The sequence below is a fragment of the Salvelinus namaycush genome, chromosome 36 (assembly GCF_016432855.1).
Source record: "Salvelinus namaycush isolate Seneca chromosome 36, SaNama_1.0, whole genome shotgun sequence".
In the NCBI taxonomy this organism is placed as follows: Eukaryota; Metazoa; Chordata; class Actinopteri; order Salmoniformes; family Salmonidae; genus Salvelinus; species Salvelinus namaycush.
This window is the reverse complement of record NC_052342.1, coordinates 1,059,305-1,087,021: the sequence shown is the minus strand read 5'-3', so window position 1 is coordinate 1,087,021 and position 27,717 is coordinate 1,059,305. Positions and strand designations below refer to the sequence as shown.

General features: G+C 45.5%; 1 protein-coding gene across 1 annotated transcript; it reads right to left on the bottom strand.

The window, feature by feature from the left end:
* Positions 1-312: 312 nt before the first annotated feature.
* On the bottom strand, positions 313-20,374 carry LOC120030456. The gene is made up of 9 exons (XM_038975868.1): positions 20,263-20,374; positions 17,707-17,816; positions 15,127-15,211; positions 10,867-11,062; positions 10,509-10,577; positions 9,375-10,402; positions 8,331-9,154; positions 5,962-6,138; positions 313-1,589 (listed from the first exon to the last, which is right to left on the bottom strand). Exons 1-9 carry the CDS (start codon positions 20,358-20,360, stop codon positions 1,339-1,341), a joined length of 2,838 nt encoding a protein of 945 aa, XP_038831796.1. The 5' UTR covers positions 20,361-20,374; the 3' UTR covers positions 313-1,338.
* Positions 20,375-27,717: the final 7,343 nt, after the last annotated feature.

Genomic DNA, 27,717 nt, shown 5'->3' with positions numbered 1-27,717 from the left:
GAGAAATTATGTGTTTGTTTTTTTAAATACCTTTGTATTAAGGTATTTTTCCAAAATTATTAGTTTGACACTTTCTGACCACGGGCAAGCATGTATATATATATGTATATTGTAAAACATTATCAAATAGTTAGACAACCCTGTTTGAAAGCTTTCAAATGATATCAAACTCAACAGTTATATTTTTCAGTCATAAAGACATGGATGTCTTACGGTCGGGTGATGCAAAATGGGTCAACTTTGCGCAACTCTATCTCCTGAATGTTTTGGCATTCAGGTCCAAAAAGTCACTTTCAGACAACTTCTACCATGGACAAACATGTTTGGAAGGTTTCGTTCAAATCTAAAGGGGTGCAGAAAGTGAATTCATATGGAACGACCGTATGGGTAAAAATAAAAGCTTTGCATGAAGCCTCTTTAGTGATGAGTCGCACCTAAAATCGACATGGGGGGGGGGGGGGTCATAATACGCTACAGACGTTTGTGAGAAGACCAACTTTCGGGATGTCTCATGGCCTGACAAACACCGCTTTAGCTCTGCCACCTTTCACTGCAAATGTGGAAGGGCGACATTGTAGGATGCGGTGGATTGAGACACAGCCTATGCCAAAAACTGCTCCTTACTGGAAAAAAATTAAAAGACAGAATTTGATGGGTATTTTTCTATTATCCTAATTAGATTTGAACAACCATCAGAATTGGTAAAAAAATATATCTATTTCGCATGCCAACATATTAGGCAAGAATTAAGAGAAGGCTGACCGTGTCGGGCAAAAATTATGTCAAACACTACACTATTGCAACATACAGTCACGTCTGAAGCGTGCTATAGAGTTCACAGCTGGCAATGCCTCATAACGATTAATCATTTGCAACAATGTCAAAAAGCGCCATCACTATCTTTCCTTTGGAGTACCTCAAACTGTTGTGATAACAAGATAAGACATTGAGTTTGTCAGAGCAGTGACTTAACATCCTAAAACCTACTCTGAGCTAGGAGTTCTTTTACAACAGGTTTTAACAGGGTTCCTTGGGCCTTTTCTGAGACGCTTTGTGGATATGGCCCCGGGTTACAGGAGACATTTCAACTAATCTCAATTAGTTATCGTTTTGACTCTTGATTAAGTCAACACCGCATTACAGATATGGACTAATATTGAACTTCTAGTCCCAGGTACGAGACTTTAAAATGAAGTCAGAGGTCAGGTTAATTCAGTAGAAAACCAGTAGACTGCACTTACGTCGCCAGGACCAGAAACAGGTCACTCCAGATCGTAGCAGTCGGTTCTCGACCTCACCCATCTCTCACTTCCTTTCTCTCGCTCTCCCCATCCCTATCTAACAGAGTGTGCCTCGTCCTGCACTCTCCTTCCGACCTTGTTTCTTCAGTAGCTGGATGCGGTTGTGGCAGTAAAACTTGATGGCCCTCCAGTCGCGCTGGTTGCTGACCAGAAGAGGGCAGAGGTGCAAGCAGCGCTCGCAGTCTGCCTTGGCTGGCACGCGCAGCTCCATGATGTTCCTCTTCAGGTGCGTCTCCACGGCGACTCGCTCCGCCTCCGACCAGGGCCGCTTCAGCACCCCACGCTTCCCTGGGAACACAGGACAGACTCATGTGTATCAATTACCCAATTCCAAATCCATCCCCACAGAGCACCGAACCCCTAATCGATACAGTGCCTTCAGCAAGTGTACACACCGCTTTACTTTTCCCACATTTTGTTGTGTTACAGCCTGATTTTAAAATTGATTACAGCTAGATGTTTTGTCACTGGCCTAAATACAACACTGCATAGTGTAAAAGCAGATTTAATTATTATAATGTTTTCTTTTTTTAAGTTTACAAATGAATTACAAATGAAAAGCTGAAATGACTCGCGTTAATAAGTACTCAACCGCTTTGTTATGGCAAGCCTAAATAAGTTCAGGAGTAAAAATGTGTCTAACAAGTCACATAATAAGTTGAGTGGACTCACTCTGTGTGCAGTAAAAATATCAAATCTTATTGGTCGCATACACATTTAGCAGATGTTATTGCAGGTGTAGCGATATGCGTGTGTTCCTATCTCCAACAGTGCAGGAATATCTAACAATACACACTAAAAAAATTATAACATCTATTCTAATAATAAATTCTATATACAGTTGAAGTCTGAAGTTTACATACACCTTTGCCAAATACTTTTAAACTCAGTTCACAATTCCTGACATTAAACCTTGTAAAACGGTCGTTAAGACACTAACAGCTTACAGACGGTAGGCAATTAAGGTCACAATTATGGAAACGTAGGACACTAAAGAGGCCTTTCTACTGACTCTGAAAAACACCTTAGGCATGCTACAAGGAGGCATGAGGACTGCAGATGTGGCCAGGGCAATAAATTGCAATGTTCGTACTGTGAGACGCCTAAGACAGAGCTACAGGGAGACAGGACGGACAGCTGATTGTCCTCGCAGTGGCAGACCTCGTGTAACAACACCTGCACAGGATCGGTACATCCGAACATCACACCTGCGGGACAGGTACAGGAAGGCAACAACAACTGTCCGCAATAGGCTGAGAGAGGCTGGACTGAGGGCTTGTGGGCCTGTTGTAAGGCAGGTCCTCACCAAACATCACCGGCAACAACGTCGCCTATGGGCACAAACCCACCAAACGCTGGACCAGACAGGACTGGCAAAAAGTGCTCTTCACTGACGAGTCGTGGTTTTGTCTCACCAGGGGTGATGGTCGGATTCGAGTTTATCGTCGAAGGAATGAGCGTTACACCAAGGCCTGTACTCTGGAGAGGGATCGATTTGGAAGTGGAGGGTCCGTCATGGTATCATCAGACTGAGCTTGTTGTCATTGCAGGCAATCTCAACGCTGTGTGTTACAGGGAAGACATCCTCCTCCCTCATGTGGTACCCTTCCTGCAGGCTCATCTTGACCCTCCAGTACTTTGCGTGATTTCCCGCAAGACAGGATTGTCAGTGTTGCCAGAAAAGAGCCCGGATCTCAATCCCATTGAGCACGTCTGGGACCTTTTGGATCGGAGGATGAGGGCTAGGGCCATTCCCCCCAGAAATGTCAGTGAGCTTGGTGGAAGAGTGGGGTAACATCTCACAGCAAGAACTGGCAAATCTGATGCAGTCCATGAGGAAGAGATGCACTGCAGTACTTAATGCAGTTAGTGGCCACACCAGATACTGACTGTTATTTTTGATTTTGACCCCCCCTTTGCTCATGGACACATTATTCCATTTCTGTTAGTCAGGTGTCTGTGGATCTTGTTCAGTTTATGTCTCAGTTGTTAAATCTTATCTTCATACAAATATTTACACATGTTAAGTTTGCTGAAAATAAACAGTTAAAAATGAGAGGTTACTTTTTTTGCTGATATATAATATACACACACATTCTGTCTTTGGGAAAGTATTCAGACCCCTTCACTTTTTTCACATTTTGTAACGTTAGACTTATTCTAAAATGTAATTGTTAATTTTTGTCCCCTCAATCTACACACAATACACCATAATGACAAAGCCCCCCAAAAAAGTGTTAATATATTTATTATTTAAAAAAAGGAAATATTACATAAGTATTCAGACCCTTTACTCAGTACTTTGTTGAAGCACCTTTGGCAGCGATTACAGCATCGAGTCTTCTTGCGTATGACGCTACAGCTTGGCACATCTGTATTTGGGGAGTTTCTCCCATCCTTCTCTGCAGATCCTCTTAAGCTCTGTCATATTGGATGGTGAGCATTGCTGCACAGTATTTTCAGGTCTCTCCCGAGATGTTAGATCAGGTTCAAGTCTAGGCTCTGGCTGCGCCCCAGTTCGGAGGTCCTGATCGCTCTGTACTTTCCTCCATTCATCTTTGCCTCGATCCTGACAAGTCTCCCAGTCCCTGCCACTGAAAAACATTCCCACAGCATGATGCTGCCATGATACCACCATTCTTCATTGTAGGGATAGTGCCAGGTTTCCTCCAGACGTGACGCTTGGCATTCAGGCCTAAGAGTTCAATCTTGGTTTCATCAGACCAGAGAATCTTATTTCTCATGGTCTGAGAGTCTTTAGGTGCCTTTAGGCAAACTACAAGGCAAACTGGTTTCCGTCTGGCCACTCTACCATAAAGGCCTGATTGGTGGAGTGCTGCAGAGATGGTTGTCATTCTGGAAGGTTCTCCCATCTCCACAGAGGAACTCTGGAGCTCTGTCAGAGTGACCACCAGGTTCTTGGTCACCTCCCTGGCCAAGGCCCTTCTCCCCCGAGTGCTCAGTTTGGCTGGTGAGGCCAGCTCTAGGAAGAGTCACTCACATTTAACAACTAAATCGCTTTGGCACAGTCGGCCTCAAGTCACTTGACGATAATGTTGCAAACAGCGCTGCATACAATGTTTGAAAGGTCTCTCATTTTCATCGAACACAATCAAAGTTAACAAAAGTTCTAGATGCCTTCAATTGCCCAACTTAGACATGCCCGACCTCTGCATTTTTTAACAATGTGATATTGCGCTCCAATAATACAATGTAGGTAGTAATACAATAAACCGATAGAAAAACATCTTTATTTGTTAGCTCATTTGTTATAAGTATTTAGGCATATCATGTGAAATAAGCCTTGTGAAATTATTGTGAAAGGCACAAGAGACACTGTTGCATGTAGATAATTATATGATCAATCCATAAATTATCAAAAAAAAAATGTAACAACTCCATAGAAATTGCTTGTGGCGCAGCAACCACTGATTCCCTGCATTTTTCTATTATCAAGATAGCTGCTGGTACATACTTGACTGGTTAGGGAAGCTCATGAGGTGTCCTAAATATCTGTCAAATGTGTGACTTCTGACTAAAGAGGTTCATGCATAGCTTTTATGATGAAAAATACTCAACGATCTATTGACGATAACGAGACGCCCTGGGGGGGAAAAACGATAACTATTACAAATTACTTTTAATTTTAGTGTACGAAAATGTGACCAGATGAGAATTCCATGTGCCATTTAATTTGACATGAAGCTCCTTTTCAATTTTTTTGTCCAACCATAAGCATGCATGCAAAATATCTTATGCAATCCTCTCATTGGCAGAATTTACATCTTTCAGTTGCGTGGTCTGATTGAGCTGATCTGCCCGGTTCTCCCACACAGCTCCCAGGCGGTCACTTCAGTCACTCGTCAATCTTTTGAACTGATGCGAAGCCAGGACACTTCACTTGTAACTAACCTCAATTATGTTTACTCTCTCACTTTCATGTAGGCTATTTTTGCTTTGATCACAATGTGCGCTGTTATTCATTAATCTGCGTTGCCGCTCTCGCACCACGGTCCTCAAATGAGAATTGCAGTTAACTTTTTCCGATTGGAAAAACATATGCCATTTGTTGAATATTAGGAGTAAAGTAATACTCGGAAAGCTCAAATTCTCACCTTTTCAAGGAAACCACTGTTATTTCCCCCCTTGATGGTTATGATGGGGAGAAAATCAGAGCTGTAAATTGTTTAACCTGTAGCCAAGGCTTTATAGCCTATATGCTTAATTATGTCTGGCATTGGTTACCATCTGCCACAATATCAATGTTGCCAGCTAAGGTATAAGAGGGAATAGTAGGCCTAGCTGGACACGGCACATGATGGAAGTTAGAGGTTGCCTAAACATTCATCATCATGTCACACATCATGTGACTAAAATGGCTGTGACTAAAACAAGACAAAAATTGTCCAGAGTTTTAGTCGACTGAAAACAAAAACTAACAAAGGATGAAATGACTAAAATGTGACTAAGATTTCTAGATTTGAAAAGATCGATAGGTGTTAGGAAGTAATCGAGTCGCTTGTCGAGTCCCTTGTTGATCAAATTTGTCTGACGCTAGCACACACTGGCTCACAAAAATAGGCTATTGTTCAAAACAATTCACCAAAATATGCATTAATACATAAAGCATTGGGAGGCCGAAAAATACAACGGTACATACCGGACTTGGGCTGGATGCTTCTCCTTTTGTGGGCACCAGGGAGCGGAGGGTTGACAGAGGGAGGGGGTCCTTTTTTCTTGCGGGGGGGTCGACCTGGTCGCTTCTTCACCACCGCCACCTTCTCTGCCTCCCCGTCGGAGTCACCTGAGAAGGAGTCTGCAGAGTTACCCACCATCACTGTTGGATAGGGATAGAAGAGGGAGAGGGCACATATGTCAACAGGAATATAAGATACAACATGCTTTGTTCATTCACCAACACCTGCCTTTCAAACTCAGCAAAAAAAGAAACGTCCTCTCACTGTCAACTGCGTTCATTTTCAGCAAACTTAACATGTGTAAATATTTGTATAAACATAGCAAGAGTCAACAACTGAGACATAAACTGAACAAGTTCCACAGACATGTGACTAACATAAATTGAAAAATGTGTCCCTGAAATAAGGGAGGGTCAAAATCAAAAGTAACAGTCAGAATCTGGTGTGGCCACTAGCTGCATTAAGTACTGCAGTGCATCTCCTCCTCATGGACTGCACCAGATTTGCCAGTTATTGCTGTGAGATGTTACCCCACTCTTCCACCAAGGCACCTGCAAGTTCCCGGACATTTCTGGGGGGGAACGGCCCTAGCCCTCACCCTCCGATCCAACAGGTCCCAGACATGCTCAATGGGATTGAGATCCGGGCTCTTCGCTGGCCATGGCAAAACACTGACATTCCTGTCTTGCAGGAAATCACGCAAAGAACGAGCAGTGTGGCTGATGGTATTGTCATGCTAGAGGGTCATATCAGGATGAGCCTGCAGGAAGGGTACCACATGAGGGAGGAGGAAGTCTTCCCTGTAACGCACAGCGTTGAGATTGCCTGCAATGACAACAAGCTCAGTCCGATGATGCTGTGACACACCGCCCCAGACCATGACGGACCCTCCACCTCCAAATCGATCCCGCTCCAGAGTACAGCCCTCGGTGTAACGCTCATTGCTTCGACGATAAACGCAAATCCGACCATCACCCCTGGTGAGACAAAACCGCGACTCGTCAGTGAGGAGCACTTTTTGCCAGTCCTGTCTGGTCCAGCGATGGTGGGTTTGTGCCCATAAGCGACATTGTTGCCGGTGATGTCTGGTGAGGACCTGCCTTACAACAGGCCCACAAACCCTCAGTCCAGTCTCTCTCAGCCTATTGCAGACAGTCTGAGCACTGATGGAGGGATTGTGCGTTCCTGGTGTAACTCGGGCAGTTGTTGTTGCCATCCTGTGCCTGTCCCGCAGGTGTGATCTTCAGATGTACCGATCTGTGCAGGTGTTGTTACACGTGGTCTGGCACTGCGAGGACGATCAGCTGTCCGTCCTGTCTCCCTGTAGCGCCGTCTTAGGCGTCTCACAGTACGGACATTGCAATTTATTGCCCTGGCCACATCTGCAGTCCCCATGCCTCCTTGCAGCATGCCTAAGGCACGTTCATGCAGATGAGCAGGGACCTTGGGCATCTTTCTTTTGGTGTTTTTCCAGAGTCAGCAGAAAGGCCTCTTTAGTGTCCTAAGTTTTCATAACTGTGACCTTAATTGCCTACTGTCTGTAAGCTGTTAGTGCCTTAACAACCGTTCCACAGGTGCATGTTCATTAATTGTTTATGGGTCATTGAACAAGCATGGGGAAACAGTGTTTAAACCCTTTACAATGAAGATCTGTGAAGGTATTTGGATTTTTACGAATTATCTTTGAAAGACAGGGTCCTGAAAAAGGGACATTTCTTTTTTTGCTGAGTTTACAATGTAAAGGACTTGGAGACTCAGGGCAACGTTTTCCTCTGGAATTTACACACTTGTAATGAGCAAACAGTAACATATCACATTGTCCGTTAACAATGTCTGATAAGGACAGATTGTTTTACTGCAGGCAACAAAATCGCAAGGTGCAGTATTAAGAGCTCTCATCTATTTAAAATGATATGATTAGTTTGCTCACGGCTGTGTCATAGCGAGAGAAGAATTGCCCTTGTGTCACCTCCCTCAGTGTAAAGCCTCCCGTATTACTGCTTTATTAACAACTTACAACAAGTAAACATACCCCTAGTGAGCATGACAAGCATACTCATATTAAACAAAGCTATCAATTACTCTACTGCTGATCCATCTCAGAACCTCCTTGTTTCCTCCTCTCCTCCAACATCACAATGAGAGAAAATTGGAGAGATTAATACTTCAAACCTAAATGCAACTTTTCTCTTGTATTCCCTTCTGAAGGTAACTGGTGCAAACCCTTCATGAACAGAAACTTAATTTTTTTAGGGATGGCGTTCTGTCATGAATTAGTAGTGAGTGCTAGTTTCGTCATACCAGAGCCGAGTTCCCGGCAGTGTCTCCTTACCATCCAGCTCCAGACAAATGTGCTGCAGGCTCATCCCTCTGAACAGCACGCCCTGCCGCTCCCCATAAAGCACCACCCTGCCCACATGTCCCATCAATGCAGGGTCTCTGCCTATCGTGGTGCAGCTCTGGGTTACGTGGTACTCCCGCTGCAGGAAGTCTTCCAGGCGCTTGCCAGCCGCCCCGTCCGGCAGGCCTTGCCCCTCACCTTCCTCCAGGAGCAGTAACTGGGTAAGGATGGCCACCTGCCGGCGCACTCGCGTTTGGGTCAGCACTCCGGGGTTCTTGGCGCCGCTGGCACGTGCCAGGTTGCGCAGCAGGTCGGTGCCCCGGAGCGGCGTGGCGGGCGAGTGTAAGGGCCGGGAGAAGACGTAGGGGCTGTGGGGGTCCACGCCCACATTGGCAGAGGTCTGAAGGAGCAGCTCCATGCAGGGCTCGCAGTGCGGGGGCAGGATGAGGGGCTGGATACACCCCCGCTTACCCAGCACACCTGCCCGGGGGAGGTGGCAAAGTACCTGGCGCTCGAAGGGGGAGAGGATGGCCTCTAGGCCAGTGGGGGGGTCGTTGGCCAAGTTAGCCTGCGTCGGGCTCAGTGTGGTGGTGCGGTTGTGGTAGTCCTGGGTGGTGAGCTTGGCCACTTCGCACTCACGGTGCCGGTTGTAGAGGATAAGTAGCGCCAGGCTGGAGTGGCAAAGTAGGCGCCAGGCCTCGGCCGAACTGGAGGAGCGAGATAGGGACAAGAAGGAAGAGTGCTGCTGCCGGCGGAGGAAGAGCACCAGGCAGGAGAGGGAGGATAGGAGAGGGGGCATGTGATGTCTGTGAGAGCTAGAAAAAGGAGAGAAGCAGAGAGGGAGAGAGAGAAAGTAAAAACAATAACATGTCAAAAAGTAATATTTTTACTTTATCTTTATCACAATAATAATGATAGAATTGCAGAATATGCTGTCATTTCTCAAGCAGTTTTGATTCAGAACTTCATATTTCACATTTCAGTTAGGCCCGACTTTCTCCCCAATGCAGCAGAACCATATTATCCATCACATACCTAGCCATCTCGGCACTCTTATTCTCAGGACTCTCCCCTTCCCCAGCTCCACACAGCTCCAGCTCCTCACCCGGCTCTTCTTCCTCCGGCTCGGGGGTAGAACGTGGAGGTATCTCTTCCTCCTTGCTCCTGAAGCACTCCTCTGTTTTCTGCTGCCCCTCCTTTGCTCTCTTCGGCCTGCGACCCCTCCTGGCTGGTGTGGGCAGACTTTTAACCGGTGCCACTGCAGGGGCGAAGCATTGCTTTGGCGTCTGCACCGATAAGTTGGAGCCTTTCTTGGCCACGGCCGACTGAGCAGACAGTGAGAGCGAAAAGGAGACCGCCCCCGAGGAACTTCGAGTGGCCGGCGCATCCCTCTCTCTCTCCCTGGAGAAAGGAGGGGGAGGGGCGGTAGCGGAGGATGAGGAGGGCTGGGGGGAGGCGAAGCTGTGGCCATGAGAGGAGGCGGTAGAGGAGGAGTGAGGATGGGAGGAGGTAGAGGAGGAGTGTGTGTGGCGTGTGGCTAGATCCATGGCCGCCCTGACCTTTGGCTGGTTGGCATGGTGTTTCTCCAGGTGGCGCGCCAGCGAACGGTAGTGGCGGCCGCAGTAGGAACAGTGCTGCTGTCGGCTGACCGTAGCCCCACTGGAGCTACCAATGTTTATGTTGATGTTGTTGTTGATATTGGTGGTGGGGGGCGCCAGGGTCGTGGCGAGCTGAGACTGGGTCTGGGCCGGGGAGGCGGCCAGTTGGGAGGACGACAACGAGCAGGGGAGGCCGGGTCCCGCCCTGGGGTTAGCGGCGCTGTTCTTCTTGGTGGTGACCGTGACAGCTATCTTGCGCTTCTTTCGGCGACGGAGCATACGGCCCCTCAGCTCCTCCATCTCTTCTTCTTCATCGTCATCATCATCTTCGTCATCTTCCTCATCTTCTTCTCGGTCCGAGTCGCTGGGCTCAGAGTGGGTGAGCGGGGAGGAGGAAGGGGAGAGGGACCAGGAGGGGGTGAGGTAGTCAGAGAGAGACAGAGGGTGAGGGCCGGGCTCTTCCTCCTTTTCGGAGACAAACCCCAAAACAAGACAAAAGAGACTTTGTAAATACCCTCTGTAACCAATAGATTAAATGAACTTGAGGTAGGGTCACGACCGTTTTGATTACCTTCTTAATGTTATTGTCTGGGTTAAAGCTGCAGTCAAACCCTCGCGAAGACACAGAGCTATGGAATCCCTAGAATATTCATAACACAACCAACAGGCTTCAATATGGATTCAGAGCATTATTATCGGAGTGCCACAACAATTACACTGGGCATTGCAATGTTTTTTCTTAGAACAAGGAGACAACATGAATGCAACTAGTAATGCCTACAGATGAACAACGTCAATTTTGATGTGTATAAGGTTGCTGTTAGTCAGACGTCATGACCTCTAACAACTCATTCCCCAAGTATATTTAAGAATGGACGAAATGGGTTTGCGATGAGGCAAGCTGGTGATGTTATCAGCAAGTCAATCACCATGGCGTTCTCTCCCCAGTCCGTCAGGCTGTAGTCCACCGTGATCTCCTCCCCTTTGGCGATGTCGTGGATCGCTATAACGACCAGTCGCACCTGGCTTCCACAGTGCACCTCTCGGATTCTGCAGTTGGGCGGGGGGTGGAAGAGCACTGGCCCCCGGACCCCACTCGCCCCCTCCTCACCCAGCTCCGACACACTGTACGGAGAAACACAGTAACGTTACATACCATCCACTCACCATTGGATTGGTCGTCACCATGCCCGGTCCCGGAGAGATACACGGTGTGCTGCCTTTTGCTCTATTCCAGCGCTGACACACCGGATTTCACTGATCAAGGTCTTGGTGAGGTGTGGGCTATTCTACGGTAACGGATTTGCGCTTTGACTCAGTTTTTTTACTTTAAAAAATGTATGCCAAACAAAAAATATTGATTTCAAAAGTTGAACAAACCATACAATGCTATGCAAAAGGACTAATTGTGACAATTTCCATTGAACATTTTTCTAAAACGAATTTAGTGGAAGGATTGTGCAGATGCAAACTTTGATCATGGAATTTAATGTAAAATCTCCCTCAGGTTTATGCGACCACATTTCCAAAAACTCCTAATTATCTGCTCCGAATTAAAATTCAAAGATGTAAGCTATTTTTTGGATCCCCATTAGCTGCTGCCAAGGCACCACACCAATACATATCCACAGCACAAAATGTACAATACCACCATACAACAATATTAAAACGTACAGTGTGTGGGCTAGCGTGTGTGTTTCCTGTGCTGTACTCAGTACTGTAGTCTACTGCTATCCGAACAGCTCACTCCAAAATCATGGGCATTAATATGGAGCCGGTCCCACCTTTGATGCTATAACAGCCTCCGCTCTTCTGGGAAGGCTTGCCACTAGATGTTGGAACATTTCCGCGGGGACTTGCTTCCATTCAAGCACAAGAGCATTAGTGAGAGGTCAGGCACTAATGTTGGGCAAATAGGCCTGGCTCGCAGTCGGCGTTCCAATTCATCTATAGGTGTTTGAAGGGGTTGAGTTCAGGGCTCTGTGCAGGCCAGTCAAGATCTTCCACACCGATCACGACAAACCATTTCTGTACTGACCTTGCTATGTGCACGAGGGCAGTGTCATGCTGAAACAGGAAAGGGCCTTCCCCAAACTGTTGCCACGAAGTTGGAAGCACAGAATCATGTAGAATGTCATTGTATGCTGTGGCGTTAAGATTTTCATTCACTGGAACGAAGGGGCCTAGCCTGAACCATAGACAAACAGCCCCAGACCATTATTCCTCCTCCACCAAACTTTACATATGGCACTATACATTCGGACAAGTAGCGTTCTCCTGGCATCAGCCAAACCCAGAGTCGTTTGTCGGACTGCTGGATGGTGAAGCATAATTCATCACTCCAGAGAATTTCCACCCTTTCCAGAGTCCAATGGCGGTGAGCTTTACACCACTCCAGCCGACGCTTGGCATTGCGCATGATCTTAGGCTTCTGTACGGATGCTCGGCCATGGAAAAAAACAATTTCATGAAGCTCCATACAAACAGTTTTTGTGGTGACATTGCTTCCAGAGGCAGTGTGGAACTCAGTAGTGAGTTTTGCAACCGAAAACAACATTTTTTACGCACTACGCGCTTCAGCACTCACCGGTCTCGTTCTATGAGCTTGTGTGGCATACCACTTCGCGGCTGAGGACGTTGTTGCTCCGAGCCATTTCCACTTCACAATAACAGCATTTACAGTTGACTGGGGCAGCTCTAGCAGGGCAGAAATTTTACAAACTGACTTGTTGGAAAGGTGGCATCCTATGACGGTGCCACATTGAAAGTCACAGCTCTTCAGTATGGCCATTCTACTGCAAATGTGTGTCTATGGGGATTGCATGGCTGTGTGCTCTATTTTATAATCTTTCAATAAGCAAAAATATTGGATATATTATTGAAGCTGGTGTACAAAACCGAAAGTAAAAGTAAAATTTAACTTAACGTGATGCCTAGAAATAGCGCGCATAGAAAATATCTACAGCATCTTAGACCTGCTTTCAATGAGAACAACAGATCTATCACTCACATTTCTATGTGAATTTGGTTGGATCGCCAAAAAAGTACATTTTGCAGCGTTAATCCCTTTTTAATTCAGGCTGTAACACAAAATGCAGAAAAAGTAAAGGAGTGTGAATAATTTCCAAATCACGCTTGTAATGTCAGTAGGCTACAGTAGCCTATGCTTCGGAGGTGGGAGGAGCAGGTAGCCTACATGGACAGAAAGATTTTCAGCTGGCAGGCAGACACTGGAATACGTTTGTGTGACAGATTGAGGGCTTTGCATAGGTGCCTTGTAATGTTTTTTTGTGGGACTGAAAAAAAAGAGTCCCTAAACGTAAAATAACGTTATTAACCAGTTCCCATGCTTTTAAAATAACAGTTCACTTTCATTCCCGGTTCTGTTCCTAAATACCAACCCCTGGTTATGTGTAACCCAAGTATGCCTACTACGCTAGGTGTACTGTGTAGCCTAGGCCTACTTATGTATGTGTTTATGTTTGTTAATGTTTTTACCATTTATTTGTACTGAACAAAATTATAAGACACAACATGTAGTGTTGTTGCCGTGTTTCATGAAGCCGAAAAAAAAGTCCCCAAAACGTTCCACACACACAAAAAGCTTCTCTCAAATGTTGTGCACAATTTTGTTTACATCCCTGTTAATGAAAATTTCTCCTTTGCCAAAATAATCCATCTATCTGAGGTTTAGCATATGAAGTAGCTGATTAAATAGCATGATCATTACACAGGTGTACCTTCTGCTGGGGACAATAAAAGGCCAAATATGCAGTTGTGTCACAACACAATGCTAAAGATGTCTCAAGTTGAGAGAGCGTGCAATTGGCATGCTGACTCCAGGAATGTCAACCATCGCTATTACCAGAGAATTGAATGTTCATTTCTCTACCATTAGCCGAAGTAGAGAACTTTGGCAGTACCTCCAACCGGCCTCACAACCGCAGACAACGTGTAACCACACCAGCCCAGGACCTCCAATTCCGGCTTCTTCACCAGCGGGATCGTCTGAGGCCAGCCAACCGGACAGCTGATGAAACTGTGGGTTTGCACAACCGAAGGATTTCTGAATAAACTGTCAGAAACCGTCTCAGGCAAGCTCTTCTGCGTGCTCGTCGTCCTCACCAGGATCTTGATCTGACTGCAGTACAGAGTCGTAACCGACTTCAGTGGGCAAATGCTCACTTTCGATGGCCACTGGCACGCTGAAGAAGTGTGAACACAGTGCCCCATTGTGGCGGTGAGGTTATAGTATGTGCAGGCATAAGCTACGGGCAATGAATACAATTGCATTTTATTGATGGCAACTGAATGCACAGAGATGCAGTGACAAGATCCTGAGGCCCATTGTCACGCCATTCACCCACTGCCATGACCTGATGTTTCAGCATGATAATGCACGGCTCGTGTCGAAAGGATCTGTACACAATTCCTGGAAGCTGAAAATGTCCCAGTTCTTCCATGGCCTGCATACTCACCAGACATGTCACCCATTGAGCATGTGTGTTATGCTCTGGATTGACATGTAAAACAGTGTGTTGCAGTTCACGCCAATATTCAGCAACTACGCACAGTCATTGAAGAGGAGTGGGACAAAACTCCACAATCAACAGCCTGATCAACACTTTCCGAAGGAGATGTGTCGCGCTGCATGAGGCAAATGGTGGTCACACCAGATACTGACCGGTTTTCTGATCCACGCCCCTACTTTTTTTTGTTTTTTAGATATCTGTGACCAACAGATGAATATCTGTATTCCCAGTCATGTGGAATCCATAGATTATGGCCTAATAAATGTATTTCAATTGACTAATTTCCTTATATGAACTGTAAACTCAGTAAAATCTTTGAAATTGTTGCATGTTGCCTTTATATTTTTGTTCAGTGTAGAAGGACCAAAATTAGGTTTTCAAACTGTGTAATACTCATGATTTTAAATGCATTATCCACATGTGGTTGTTTCTGGGAGGTTTTTAATTATCAAATAAATCAAAACCAAAAATGCAACTACAAAAACAATGTGATTGCATCAACATTTCATTGAGCAAGTTCTAGATAAGACCAGAAACATTTAATTTATTTCTCATCAAGCTTGATATCCTCTACCTCTCATTATCAGACATTGGCTGTCTGTTTCAGAAGAACACATTTTTTAAAGTGTAATTGAGTAATCCTATTGTCTCTCTCACCAGAGCTGGGAGGGGTCAGCAAGGTAGTAAGGGCTTCCGGGTGGAGGCAGTCTGTCCTCCGCTCCCTCTGGGTACTGCCCACCACCTAGGAGAGTTACACACAGGTAAGAACAACAGCACACATTTAACCCAATGTATCCAGTGCCTTGCGAAAGTATTCACCCCCCTGTCATTTATCCTATTTTGTTTCCTTACAACCTGGAATTAAAATGGATTTTTGGGGGGTTTGTGTCATTTGATTTACACAACATGCCTACCACTTAGAAGATGCTAAATATGTTTTATTGTGAAACAAACAAGAAATAAGACAAAAAAACTGAAAACTTCAGTGTGCATAACTATTCACCCCCCCAAAGTCAATACTTTGCAGAGGCACCTTTGCAGCAATTACAGTTGCAAGTCTCTTGGGGTATGTCTCTATAAGCTTGGCACATCTAGCCACTGGGATTGTTGACCATTCTTCAAGGCAAAACTGCTCCAGCTTCTTCAAGCTGGATGGGTTCCGCTGGTGTACAGCAATCTTTAAGTCATACCACAGATTCTCAATTGGATTGAGGTCTGACTTTGCCTAAGCCATTCCAAGACATTTAAATGTTTTCCCTTAAACAACTCGAGTGTTGCTTTAGCAGTATGCTTAGGGTCATTGTCCTGCTGGTAGGTGAACCTCTGTCCCAGTCTCAAATGTCCATAATATGTAATATTATATTATAATATCTCCATTACATGCCCATAATATGTAATATTATAACATGTCCATTACATGAAATCCAAATAAAAATCTATTTAAATTACAGGTTGTAATGCAACAAAATAGGAAAAACGCCACGGGGGATGAATACTTTTGCAAGGCACTGTACTTACACATACATTTTTGCTCACCCATCTACACACAACACCCCATAATGACAAAGTGAAAACATGTTAAGACATTTTTGCACATTCATTGAAAATGAAATATAGAAATATGTAATTTACCTAAGCATTGACACGCAGAGTCAGTACTTTGTAAAAACACCTTTGGCAGTGATTACAGCCATGAGTCTTTCTGGGTAAGTCTCAATTATTATTATTTTTTATTTATTAAAATGTAACCTTTATTTAACTAGGCAAGTCAGTTAATAAGAATTTGTTCTTTACAATGACGGCCTACCCTGGCCAAACCCAGACGACGCTGGGCCAATTGTGCACCGCCCTACGGGACTCCCAATCACGGCCGGATGTGATACAGTCTAGATTCGAACTAGGGACTGTAGTGACGTCTCTTGCACTGAGATGCACTGCTTTACACCGCTATGCCACTCGGGAGCCCCCTCTAAGAGCGTTCCACACCTGGATTTTGTAACATTTGGCAATTGATATTTTCTAAATTCTTTAAGCTCTGTCAAATTGGTTGTTGATAATTGCTAGAGGTCATTGTTCAGGTCTTGCCATAGATTTCCAAGTAGATTTAAGTCAAAACTGTAACTGTGCCACTCAGGAACATTCACTGTCTTTTTTGGTAAGAAATTCCAGTGTAGATTTGGCCTTATGTTTTAGGTTATTATCTTACTGAAAGGAACCAGGTTTTCCTCTAGGATTTTGTCTGTGCTGAGCTCCATTCCGTTTGTTTTAATCCTGAAAAACTCCCAAGTCCTTAACGATTACAAGCATACCCATAACGTGATGCATCCACCACTATGCTTGAAAATATGGGGAGTGGTACTCAGTAATGTGTTGTATTGGATTTGCCCCAAACGAAACACTTTGTATTCAGGACAAAAAGTTAAATTGCTTTGACACATTTTTTGCAGTATTACAGTAGTGCCTTGTAAACAGGATGCATGTTTAGGAATATGTTTATTCTGTACAGGCTTCCTTCTATTCACTCTGTCAATTAGGTTAGTATTGCGGAGTAACTACAAAGTTGATGATCCTCAGTTTTTCTCCCATCACAGCCATTAAACACTAACTGTTTTAAAGCCACCAATGGCCTGATGGTGAAATCCCGGAGTGGTTTCCTTCCTCTCCGGAAACTGAGTTAGGAAGGACGCCTGTATCTTTGTAGTGATTGGGTGTATTGATACCATCCAAAGTGTAATTAATAACTTCACCACGCTCAAAGGGATATTCAATGTCTGCTTTCTTTTAACCATCTATCAATAGGTGCCCTTCTTTGCAAAGCATTGGAAAACGTCCCAGGTCTTTTTGGTTGAATCTGTGTTTGAAATTCACTGCAACACTTTCTACTCCTGAACCTTACAGACAATTATGTGTGGGCTACAGAGATGAGGTAGTCTTTCAAAAATCATGTTAAACACTATTGTTGCAACTTGTGACTTGTTAAGCAAATTTCTACTCCTGAACTTATTTAGGCTTGTCATAACATAGGGGTTGAATACTTATTGACTCAAGATATTCCAGCTTTACATTTTTTTATGAGTTTGTAAAAACTTCAAAAACATAATTCCAGTTTGACATTATGGGGTACTGTGTGTAGGCCAGTAACAAAGTCATACTGTAATACAACATTTAGAAAAAGTCCAGGGGTGTGAATACTTTCTGACGGCACGTGATAGGGTGTCTGTCTGTGCGTGTGTTTACCCGGACTGTAGCTGTGTTCAGACAGACTTTCCTCCTCTTCATCCTCGGTCACGTAGGCCCGGTCACACACCTTCACAGGTGTACCCTTCCTTTTTCTCCCACACACCCGCCTACAAAACACACGCGGGGTTCCTTTAGCCCTTGTCCATGACTCTCAGTTCCATTACACATAAGAGTCATAGGACAAAGGAGTCTTCTGTACGTGGGAGTTTTGTTAAGTGCCCAAACGCTCAGTCTGAATAGTAACATGCATCGCTGGCGGTACAGGTTTTGGGAGCATAAGGACCGTATCTTTCATATCAGCGAGAAATAATACATAAATAAAAAGGTTGCATTGATACACACCTTTATAGGGTTATTGTTCCCACGTGGCCATATCGCCATTACAGCGAGTGTTGACGGCAGACAGATGGAAGACAGAGGGACTACCTGTGCTTATTAGCTATGTAGCATGCACCGAACACCTGTGTGTAACGGAAGAAGGTCCCCAGAAACATACTGTTGAACACAACTGTGATAAAGCCGTATAAAACAGTGTATAAGGGTAAGTGTATATTTTGCATTTGTGAAATTACTTTTGATGTGATATAAAAGGGGCTTTATGTTTCTAGAAACTGTATCGCAATTTATAATCCATTCACGTTTAGCTTGAGTATTTGGCTGCCAGAGAAAGTCTACCTCTGAAGATATCGTATAAGGTCCTTGGACCTTAAGGAGTAACGGCAGGCTCCTTAAGAGTACATCTTGGGCTAGGGTTCCCTTCAGATTAAGAACATTTCATCTTAAAAATGTACTGCATAGAGGAGACAGATTTATGTTGTGCATGACAATAATTACATTTCTAGATCGAGGTAGCGTTCTCCTGGCATCCGAACAAACCCAGATTCTTCCGTCGGACTGCCAGATGGTGAAGCGGGATTCATCACTCCAGAGAACGCGTTTCCACTGTTCCAGAGTCCAGTGGCTGCGAGCTTTACACCACTCCAGCCGACACATGGCATTGAGCATGGTGATCTTAGGCTTCTCGGCCATGGAAAACCATTTAATGAAACTCCCAACGAAAAGTTATTGTGCTGATGTTTCTTCCAGAAGCAGTTTGGAACTCGTTAGTAAGTGTTGCAACCGAGGACAGATGATTTTTATGCGCTACATGCTTAAGCGGTCCTGTACTCTGAGCTTGTGCGGCCTACCACTCAGCCGTGAGGCTGAGCCGTTGTTGCTCCTAGACATTCTACTTCACAATAACAGCACTTACAGTTGACCGGGGCAGCTCTAGCAGGACAGAAATTGTATTAACTGTCTTGTTGGAAAGGTGGAATCCTATGACGGTGCCACATTGAATTTCACTGAGCTCCTCAGTACCGGCCATTCTACTGCCGATGTTTGTCTATGGAGATTGCATGGCTGTGTGCTCAATTTAATACACCTGTCAGCAACAGGTGAAGCTGAAATTTCCGAATCCACTAATTTGAAGGGGTGTTAACATACTTTTAGCCATGTAAAATAACTTGCATTTACATCTGCCACATTCTGAATAGGCAATTTCTTGCTATCAAACAACCCCAAGAAAGGTCTACAGCCACTCGTAGTAAGGCATTTTCTACTACCGTATTGAATCATTTAATCACAACAATGTTATTCTAATATTGTTTCTAAAGTTAAATTCAAAACGGCAATGAAATAGATATGGCATTAACAATTGGGGTGACATAGACAGATGTTAAAATTATACTGATACTATCAACAAATTGAATCAAATCCATAAATAATCTAAATAATCTGATAAAGACACAAAATAATAGCTTTATAAAATAAACATTTGACAAACCCTAATAGCAAACCTACATAAAATGCGCCCCACACACACCTGAGATACCTTTGTATCCCTCATTCGTTCTCTCTGATACAGTAGACCACAAGTCAGTCAGATCATCAACACAGTGAAAATGATGCCTGAATTTAACTGGGGCTTCCCCCCCAACAACATCAGTTTGAATAAAGATGATCTAACTAGCTACCAACACATCTGGTATGCAGGTGTGGTTTTAATGAAATATTCACAATTAATGAATTATCTATGAATAATTTCTCGCTAGTTAGCAAACGTTAGTTATCAGAATCAAGTAAGGCATATCTTAAATGCAATTAAATCTAGATAGCTAGTCAGTTAGCGAAGACTACTGTTCTGCCGATATAACTAACGTAACGCGTTAGCTGGCCGGACAAGATAAAATGGCTAGCTAGTTGGCTGGCTGGCTATTGAAATAACAGACATCGCATTACAGCTGGCTAGCTACCAAGCGAAAGAGCAAAATCATACGGCTTAATCGGCGTTAAGAGAAGTGAGTGACCGTAATTGTGGATGCTTGCACATACTAAACTAGTTAGTGATCCCGAAGCGAAAAAGCACTTTTGCTGTGTTTCATTTTTGTCAGCAGAATCATCACGCGGATGGAAGCCTGGAACTAAACAAACACACACTTTCGAACAAAGTAACGTTAGCAAGTGACCAGATACACAACAAAAATGTATTTCCCAATAAGCTATTTAGCTCACCCCCGGGGCTGCGGCGGTGGCGGCTTGCTCCCATCCCCGTCACTGTCGAGGGTCGGTGGCTCCCGGTAGTCAAAGGGCGACCGTACGTTCTCCGCCATTAGTACTGCTCTCCTACCCGTCCTCGCGCTTCGATAGATTGCCCAACGCGCATGTGCGAGTATGCAGAGGTTTATATATGGCAAAATGGGGGTAGAATAGCACAATTACAATGGGTAGGCATGTACTTTTTGTTTGCCAATTTCTTTAATAAAGGGTCATACTGTCTTGAATTGACAGACAAATCTATGGATATAGCAGCCCATAGCCTAATTTCGTCTGTCAAACAGGTAGACCTACCTCATTTCTTAAATAGGAAGAAATAGGCTCCAACACAAGCCCTCTTGTTGTTCGTAAGTCTAATGAAAATGAAGACTGTTGAAATGAGTTATGCCTACTTTCAGCACCATGAGCTGGTTACTATGGGACGTCAATAAATTCCCAATAATTAAATTATTGATTTGTTATACTGATGTAAAGCCTTGTCAATTCGTAATCACATCCCTTCTTTTTGTTAGGTTAATATTTAAGAAAATAAAATGGATTCGATAATGCTAGAGAAAAAGCTGTAAAATACCCAGAAAAGACTTGAATCCGATACATATGGGGATATGTTTCATTTCTTTGGTTGAGCTACAACCCTCTATAGTTGAGGAGACAAAACATTGGCTTTGCTTGGGAAGTAATCTTATTCTGTCACTTTCATTTGATTGAGCTTTCACTTTGATTCATAAACTTAGATTTCCAGGTTCATATTTACATTTGGGCTTTGTAGTCAGACCACCACAACTGACGAGTTCCACATTGCTGGGGGCTAGCTGAGAACAAGGAAGAACGCCAGCAGCTTTAAGTCTCAACCCTTCCTCTTCACTGATTTGTGCATGACATCGAGCCTGAGTCCAACATTCCATTCAACGTTTAACTGGTACTGGTGCATAAATACATTGACCAGAGTGTGAGCAGTTCCTCAAGCCCCTGAGTGGTTTCTCAGGCAGGGCAGGCCCCAAGTTGACAAGCAAGATTGGCACGGTAAAGCTTAGGCCAGCTGTTACTCTCCTTTCACAGAAGGAGTACCTCGTATGGGGGAAGTTGCCAAACTGTGCTCGTGTTTCACCTGGGAGCACTGTCATTGTTAGGCCCACCTCCGCATCCTCAGCCCTTAAGGACATTCTGTTAGGGAAAGACCTAACACCCATGTGGGGAGATCGCTGGGTCCCAAAGAAAGTCCTGAACGCATCACTGAACCCGGTCACACTGTGCCACAACGCCAAGCTAGTGGATGTCTCTCCTTGCCTAGCAGTGGAGAACCTGCCCGTCACTCAAGGGTTGCAAAGTCAGTGTGACACCCCAAGTCCTGCCATTTGTAAATTGTAAATTTACAGCAATTTGTTAGTGTAATCGACCCCCCCAAAAATGTAACCGTATTACAGTTACATTATTATAAACAGCTGATTACATTTAGGATTTCTTCATCTATAAAGATGGCAGCATTTACTCTTTCTGGGGTCCAGCAAAAATTAAGGCAGTAATACATAATATAATAACATTTTAAAACATTTTAATACATTTTACAACAGATTTCACAATATGTTAAATGTGTGCCCTCTGGCCATTACTCTACTACAACACACAATCCAGGTATACGTGTGTGTACAGTGTGTATGCTGTGTGTGTTTGTATGTGTGTGTGACTCTTCACAGTCCTCGCTATTCCATAAGGTGTATTTTTATCTGTTTTTTAAATCTGATTTTATTGCTTGCATAAGTTACTTGATGTGGAATAGAGTTCCATGTACCCATAGCTCTATGTAGTACTGTGCGCCTCCCATTGTCTGTTCTGAACTTGGGCACTGTGAAGAGACCTCTGGTGGCATGTCTTGTGGGGTATACATGGGTGTCTGTGCTGTGTGCACTAGTTGTTTAAACAGTCAGTTCGGTGCATTCAACATGTCAATACTTCTTACAAAAACAAGTAGTGATGAAGTCAATCGCTCCTCTACTTTGAGCCACGAGAGATTGACATGTATATGATCATCATTGTATGCTCTATGTGTACCTTTAAGGGCCAGCCATGCTGCCCGTTTCTGGGCCAGTTGTAATTTTTTTAAAGTCCCTCTTTGTGGCACCTGACCACACGACTGGGCAGTAGTCCAGGTATGAAAAACTAGGGCCTGTAGGACCTGCCTTGTTGATATTGTTGTTAAGAAGGCAGAGTAGCGGTTTATTATGGACAGACCTCTCCCCATCTACTGTTGCATCAATATGTTTTGACCACAACTTGCTCAATTTCTACATTATTCATTACAAGACTTAGTTGAGGTTTAGTGAATGATTTGTCCCAAATACAATGTTTTTAGTTTTTGAAATATTTAGGACTAACATATTTCTTGCCACCTATTCTGAAACTGAATGCAGCTCTTTAAGTGTTGCAGTGATTTCACTCGCTGAAGTAGCTGACGTGTATAGTGTTGAGTCATCCGCATACATAGACATACGGGCTTTGCACAGAGCCAGTGGCAGGACATTAGTAAAGTTTGAAAAAAGTAAGGTGCCTAAACAGCTGCCCTGGGGAAAGCCTGATTCTACCTGGATTATGTTGGAGATGCTACCATTAAAGAACACCCTCTGTGCTCTGTTAGACAGGAAACGTTCAATCCACAAGATAGCAGGGGGTGTAAAGCCATACCTGTCACGCCCTGGCCATAGAGAGGGTTTTAGTCTCTATTTTGGTTAGGCCAGGGTGTGATTAGGGTGGGCATTCTATGTGTTATATTTCTATGTTTTGGCCGGGTATGGTTCTCAATCAGGGACAGCTGTCTATCGTTGTCTCTGATTGGGAATCATACTTAGGCAGCCTTTTTTCCTTTGGTGTTTGTGGGTAGTTGACTTTGTTAGTGGCACTATAGCCCTTGTAAGCTTCACGGTCGTTTCTTTGTTTCTTGTTTTGTTGGCGACATTCTAATAAAATAAAATGTACGCTCACCATGCTGCACCTTGGTCCGGTCATTTCCACCTAGACGGCGGCCGTGACAAAACCATTTTTTCCAGGAGAATATTATGATCGTTAATTAATGTCAAAAGCCGCACTGAATTCTAACAAAACAGCTCCCACAACTATTTTATTATAAGTTTCTCTAAGTCAATCATCCGTTATTTGTGTAAGTGCTATGCATGTTGAAATCCCTCCTGGCCTGAGGGCACACACGTTTTTGTAAGCTTATATTGAAAAGATGGCAAATTGGAGTGGTAATATCATTCGCTGTCATCCTTAGTAATTTTCCATCCAAGTTGTCAGACCCAGGTGGCTTGTCATTGTAGATAACAATACTTTTTTCACCTCCTCCACACTCACTTTACAGAATTCAAAATTACAATGCTTGTCTTTTATAATTTGGTCAGATTTAATTTATGGTGCTCCAAAGCTTTTTACTATAATTCTTTTTATAATGTATCTTTGTTTCATAGTATAGTTTTTTGTTCTGTTTAGTCACATGATTTCTGAATTTGCAGTAGGTTTGCCAATTGGTTATGCAGCCAGACTTATTTGCCATTCCTTTTCCCTCATCCCTCTCAAACATATCATTTTTAAATCCATGGGGATTTAACAGTTTTTACAGTCATTTTCTTAATGGGTGCATGCTTATTAGTAAATAGTGTAAGCAATTTCATAAATGTGTCACGTGCAGTGTCTGGTTGCTACTCATTACACACCACAGATCAGCAAATATTATTTACATCATCAAAATAGGAATAACTACAAAACCTATTGTAAGACCTCTTTAATATTAGGTCCAGCCTTTGGAACTTTGGTTATTTACATTTACATTTAAGTCATTTAGCAGACGCTCTTATCCAGAGCGACTTACAAGTACATACATTCATACTTTTTTTTTTTTGTACTGGATATGGCTACCTAGATATGGCTACCATACATCCAATAGATTTGGATACTGCTTTAAAGCAGATTTCTGCAGCATTAGTAAAGATGTGATCAATACATGTGGATTTCATTCCTGTGCTGTTTGTAAATACCCTGGTAGGTTGGCTGAAAACTTGAACCAGGTTGTAGACATTGGTTACAGTTTGAAGCTTTTTCTTGAGTGGGCAGCATGGTGAAAGCCAGTCAATATTTAGGTCACCGATCTTTGTGCCAGATGGACCTTTTTTATTGGTCAACACAGCACCATCCTGTTTGTCTCAAGCGCACAAGTGATTTAGGGTCCTTCTATGACGCCTGGGAGGAGCTGCTTCCTCACAGGCTGATATTTCAGCAACTCTGCCCATTCTTCCCCATCAGCCAATCAAATTCAAATAACAAACGTGCCATCGCCACGCTTGAGAAAGACTAACTCATTTCTCACAGGTAGCTAACTTTAGCACATCAAAAAGTTAATTAAGCAAATTGCGTCAAAAATAACACAAGATAAATCACTATTTTCATATTATACTGGCTAACTCTCTAAAACACTGAAATGGCAAGACTATTTCCAAATTATACAGGCTGACATCTAGATTCGCTAAACAGCTTTGCTTTTTAGTTATATTTTCAAAGGAGCTAACTTAGCTCGTGAGCTAGCTGCATATTGACTGTGTCACGGTTTTCTTCCTGGGTTGAAGGAGAGGACCAAAATGCAGCGCGGCTAGTGTTCAACATGTTTAATTAGATGAATAAACGGTAACACTAATACAAGTAACAAAATAACAAATGTGAAAACCGAGACAGCCCTATCTGGTGCAGACAAAACACAGAGACAGGAAACAATCACCCACAAAATCCCAACACAAAACAAGCCTCCTATATATGATTCTCAATCAGGGACAACGATTGACAGCTGCCTCTGATTGAGAACCATATTAGGCTGGACACAGAAACAGACAAACTAGACACACAATATAGAATTCCCACCCAGCTCACGTCCTGACCAACACTAAACAAGCAAAACACATAAGAACTCTGGTCAGGACGTTACAGTACCCCCCTCCTGAGGTGCGGACTCCGAACGCACCCCTAAAACTCAAGAGGAGGGTCTGGGTGGGCATCTGTCCGCGGTGGCGGCTCCGGCGCAGGACGAGGACACCACTCTACCACTGTCTTTGTCCCCCTCCTTAGCGTCCTTTGAGTGGCGACCCTCGCCCCCGACCCTGGTCTAGGAACCTTCACAAAGGTCCCCCCTAGATAGAGGAGACAGCTCAGGACAGAGAGGTAGCTCAGGACAGAGAGGTAGCTCAGGACAGAGAGGTAGCTCAGGACAGAGAGGTAGCTCAGGACAGAGGGGCAACTCCGGACTGAAGGGCAGCTCCGGACAGAGAGGCAGCTCTGGACTGAAGGGCAGCTCCGGACTAATGGCAGCTCCGGGCTGAGGGGCAGCTCATGACTGGAGGGCAGCTCATGACTGAAGGGCAGCTCATGGCTGGAAGGCAGCTCATGACTGAAGTGCAGCTCATGACTGAAGGGCAGCTCATGACTGAAGGGCAGCTCATGACTGGAGGGCAGCTCATGACTGGAGGGCAGCTCATGACTGGAGGGCAGCTCCTGACTGGCGGGCAGCTCCTGACTGACTGGCGGGCAGCTCCTGACTGGCTGGCGGCTCTGGCAGCTCCTGACTGGCTGGCGGCTCTGGCAGCTCCTGACTGGCTGGCGGCTCTGGCAGCTCCTGACTGGCTGTCGGCTCTGGCAGCTCCTGACTGGCTGGCGGCTCTGGCAGCTCCTGACTGGCTGGCGGCTCTGGCGGCTCCTGACTGGCTGGCGGCTCTGGCCGCTCCTGACTGACGGACGGCTCTAGCGGCTCCTGACTGACGGACGGCTCTAGCGGCTCCTGACTGACGGACGGCTCTAGCGGCTCCTGACTGACGGACGGCTCTAGCGGCTCCTGACTGACGGACGGCTCTGACGGCTCCTGACTGACGGGCGGCTCTGACGGCTCGGGGCAGACGGATGGCTCAGATGGCGCTGGGCAGACGGATGGCTCAGATGGCGCTGGGCAGACGGATGGCTCAGATGGCGCTGGGCAGACGGATGGCTCAGATGGCGCTGGGCAGACGGATGGCTCAGATGGCGCTGGGCAGACGGATGGCTCAGACGGCGCTGGGCAGATGGATGGCTCAGATGGCGCTGGGCAGACGGATGGCTCAGATGGCGCTGGGCAGACGGATGGCTCAGATGGCGCTGGGCAGACGGATGGCTCAGATGGCGCTGGGCAGACGGATGGCTCAGATGGCGCTGGGCAGACGGATGGCTCAGATGGCGCTGGGCAGACGAGCAGTGCAGGCGGCGTTGGGCAGACGGCCGACTCTGACCTGCTGAGGTGCACAGTAGGCCTGGTGCGTGGTGCCGGAACTGGTGGTACCGGACTGGAGACACGCACCTCAAGGCTAGTGCGGGGAGCAGGAACAGGGCACACTGGACTCTCAAAGCGCACTATAGGCCTGGTGCGTGGTACCGGGCTGAGGGCACGCACCTCAGGGCGAGTGCGGGGAGAAGGAACAGTGCGTACAGGGCTCTGGAGACGCACAGGAGGCTTAGTGCGTGGTGCCGGAACTGGAGGTACTGGGCTGGAGACACGCACCACAGGGAGAGTGCGTGGAGGAGGAACAGGGCTCTGGAGACGCACTGGAAGCCTGGTGCGTGGTGTAGGCACTGGTGGTACTGGGCTGGAGACACGCACCACAGGGAGAGTGCGTGGAGGAGGAACAGGGCTCTGGAGACGCACTGGAAGCCTGGTGCGTGGTGTAGGCACTGGTGGTACTGGGCTGGGGCGGGAAGGTGGCGCCGGATATACCGGACTGTGCAGGCGTACTGGCTCCCTTGAGCACTGAGCCTGCCCAACCTTACCTGGTTGAATGCTCCCCGTAGCCCGACCAATGCGGGGAGGTGGAATAACCCGCACTGGGCTGTGTAGGCGAACCGGGGACACCATTCGTAAGGCTGGTGCCATGTACACCGGCCCGAGGAGACGTACTGGAGGCCAGATATGTTGAGCCGGCTTCATGGCACTTGGCTCAATGCTCAATCTAGCCCGCCCAGTGCGGGGAGGTGGAATAACCCGCACCGGGCTATGCACACGTACAGGAGACACCGTGCGCTCTTCCGCATAACACGGTGTCTGCCCGTACTCCCGCTCTCCACGGTAAGCATGGGAAGTGGGCGCAGGTTTCCTACCTGCCTTTGCCACACTACCCTTTAGCCACCCCCCCCCCCCAAGAAATGTTGGGGATTTCTTCTCGGGTTTCCGTGCTAGCCGCGTACCTTCATAACGCCAGTTCCTCTCTCCGGTTGCCTCTGCCCTCCTAGCTGCCTCCAGCTGTTCCCATGGGAGGCGATCCTTTCCAACCTTAGCCCAGGGTCCTTTACCGTTCATCATTTCCTCCCATGACCATTCCTCCTGGTACCGCTGCTGCTGTCGCTGCTGCCCGTTGCCAC

Coding starts and splice junctions, on each gene's coding strand:
- LOC120030456 (XM_038975868.1), bottom strand. CDS start 20,360: ATGGCGGAGAACGTACGGTCGCCCTTTGACTACCGGGAGCCACCGACC. Junction 17,817..20,262: donor CCACCGCCGCAGCCCCGGGG/GTGAGCTAAATA, acceptor TGTGTTTTGTAG/GCGGGTGTGTGGGAGAAAAA. Junction 1,590..5,961: donor AAGCATCCAGCCCAAGTCCG/GTATGTACCGTT, acceptor CTGTGTTCCCAG/GGAAGCGTGGGGTGCTGAAG.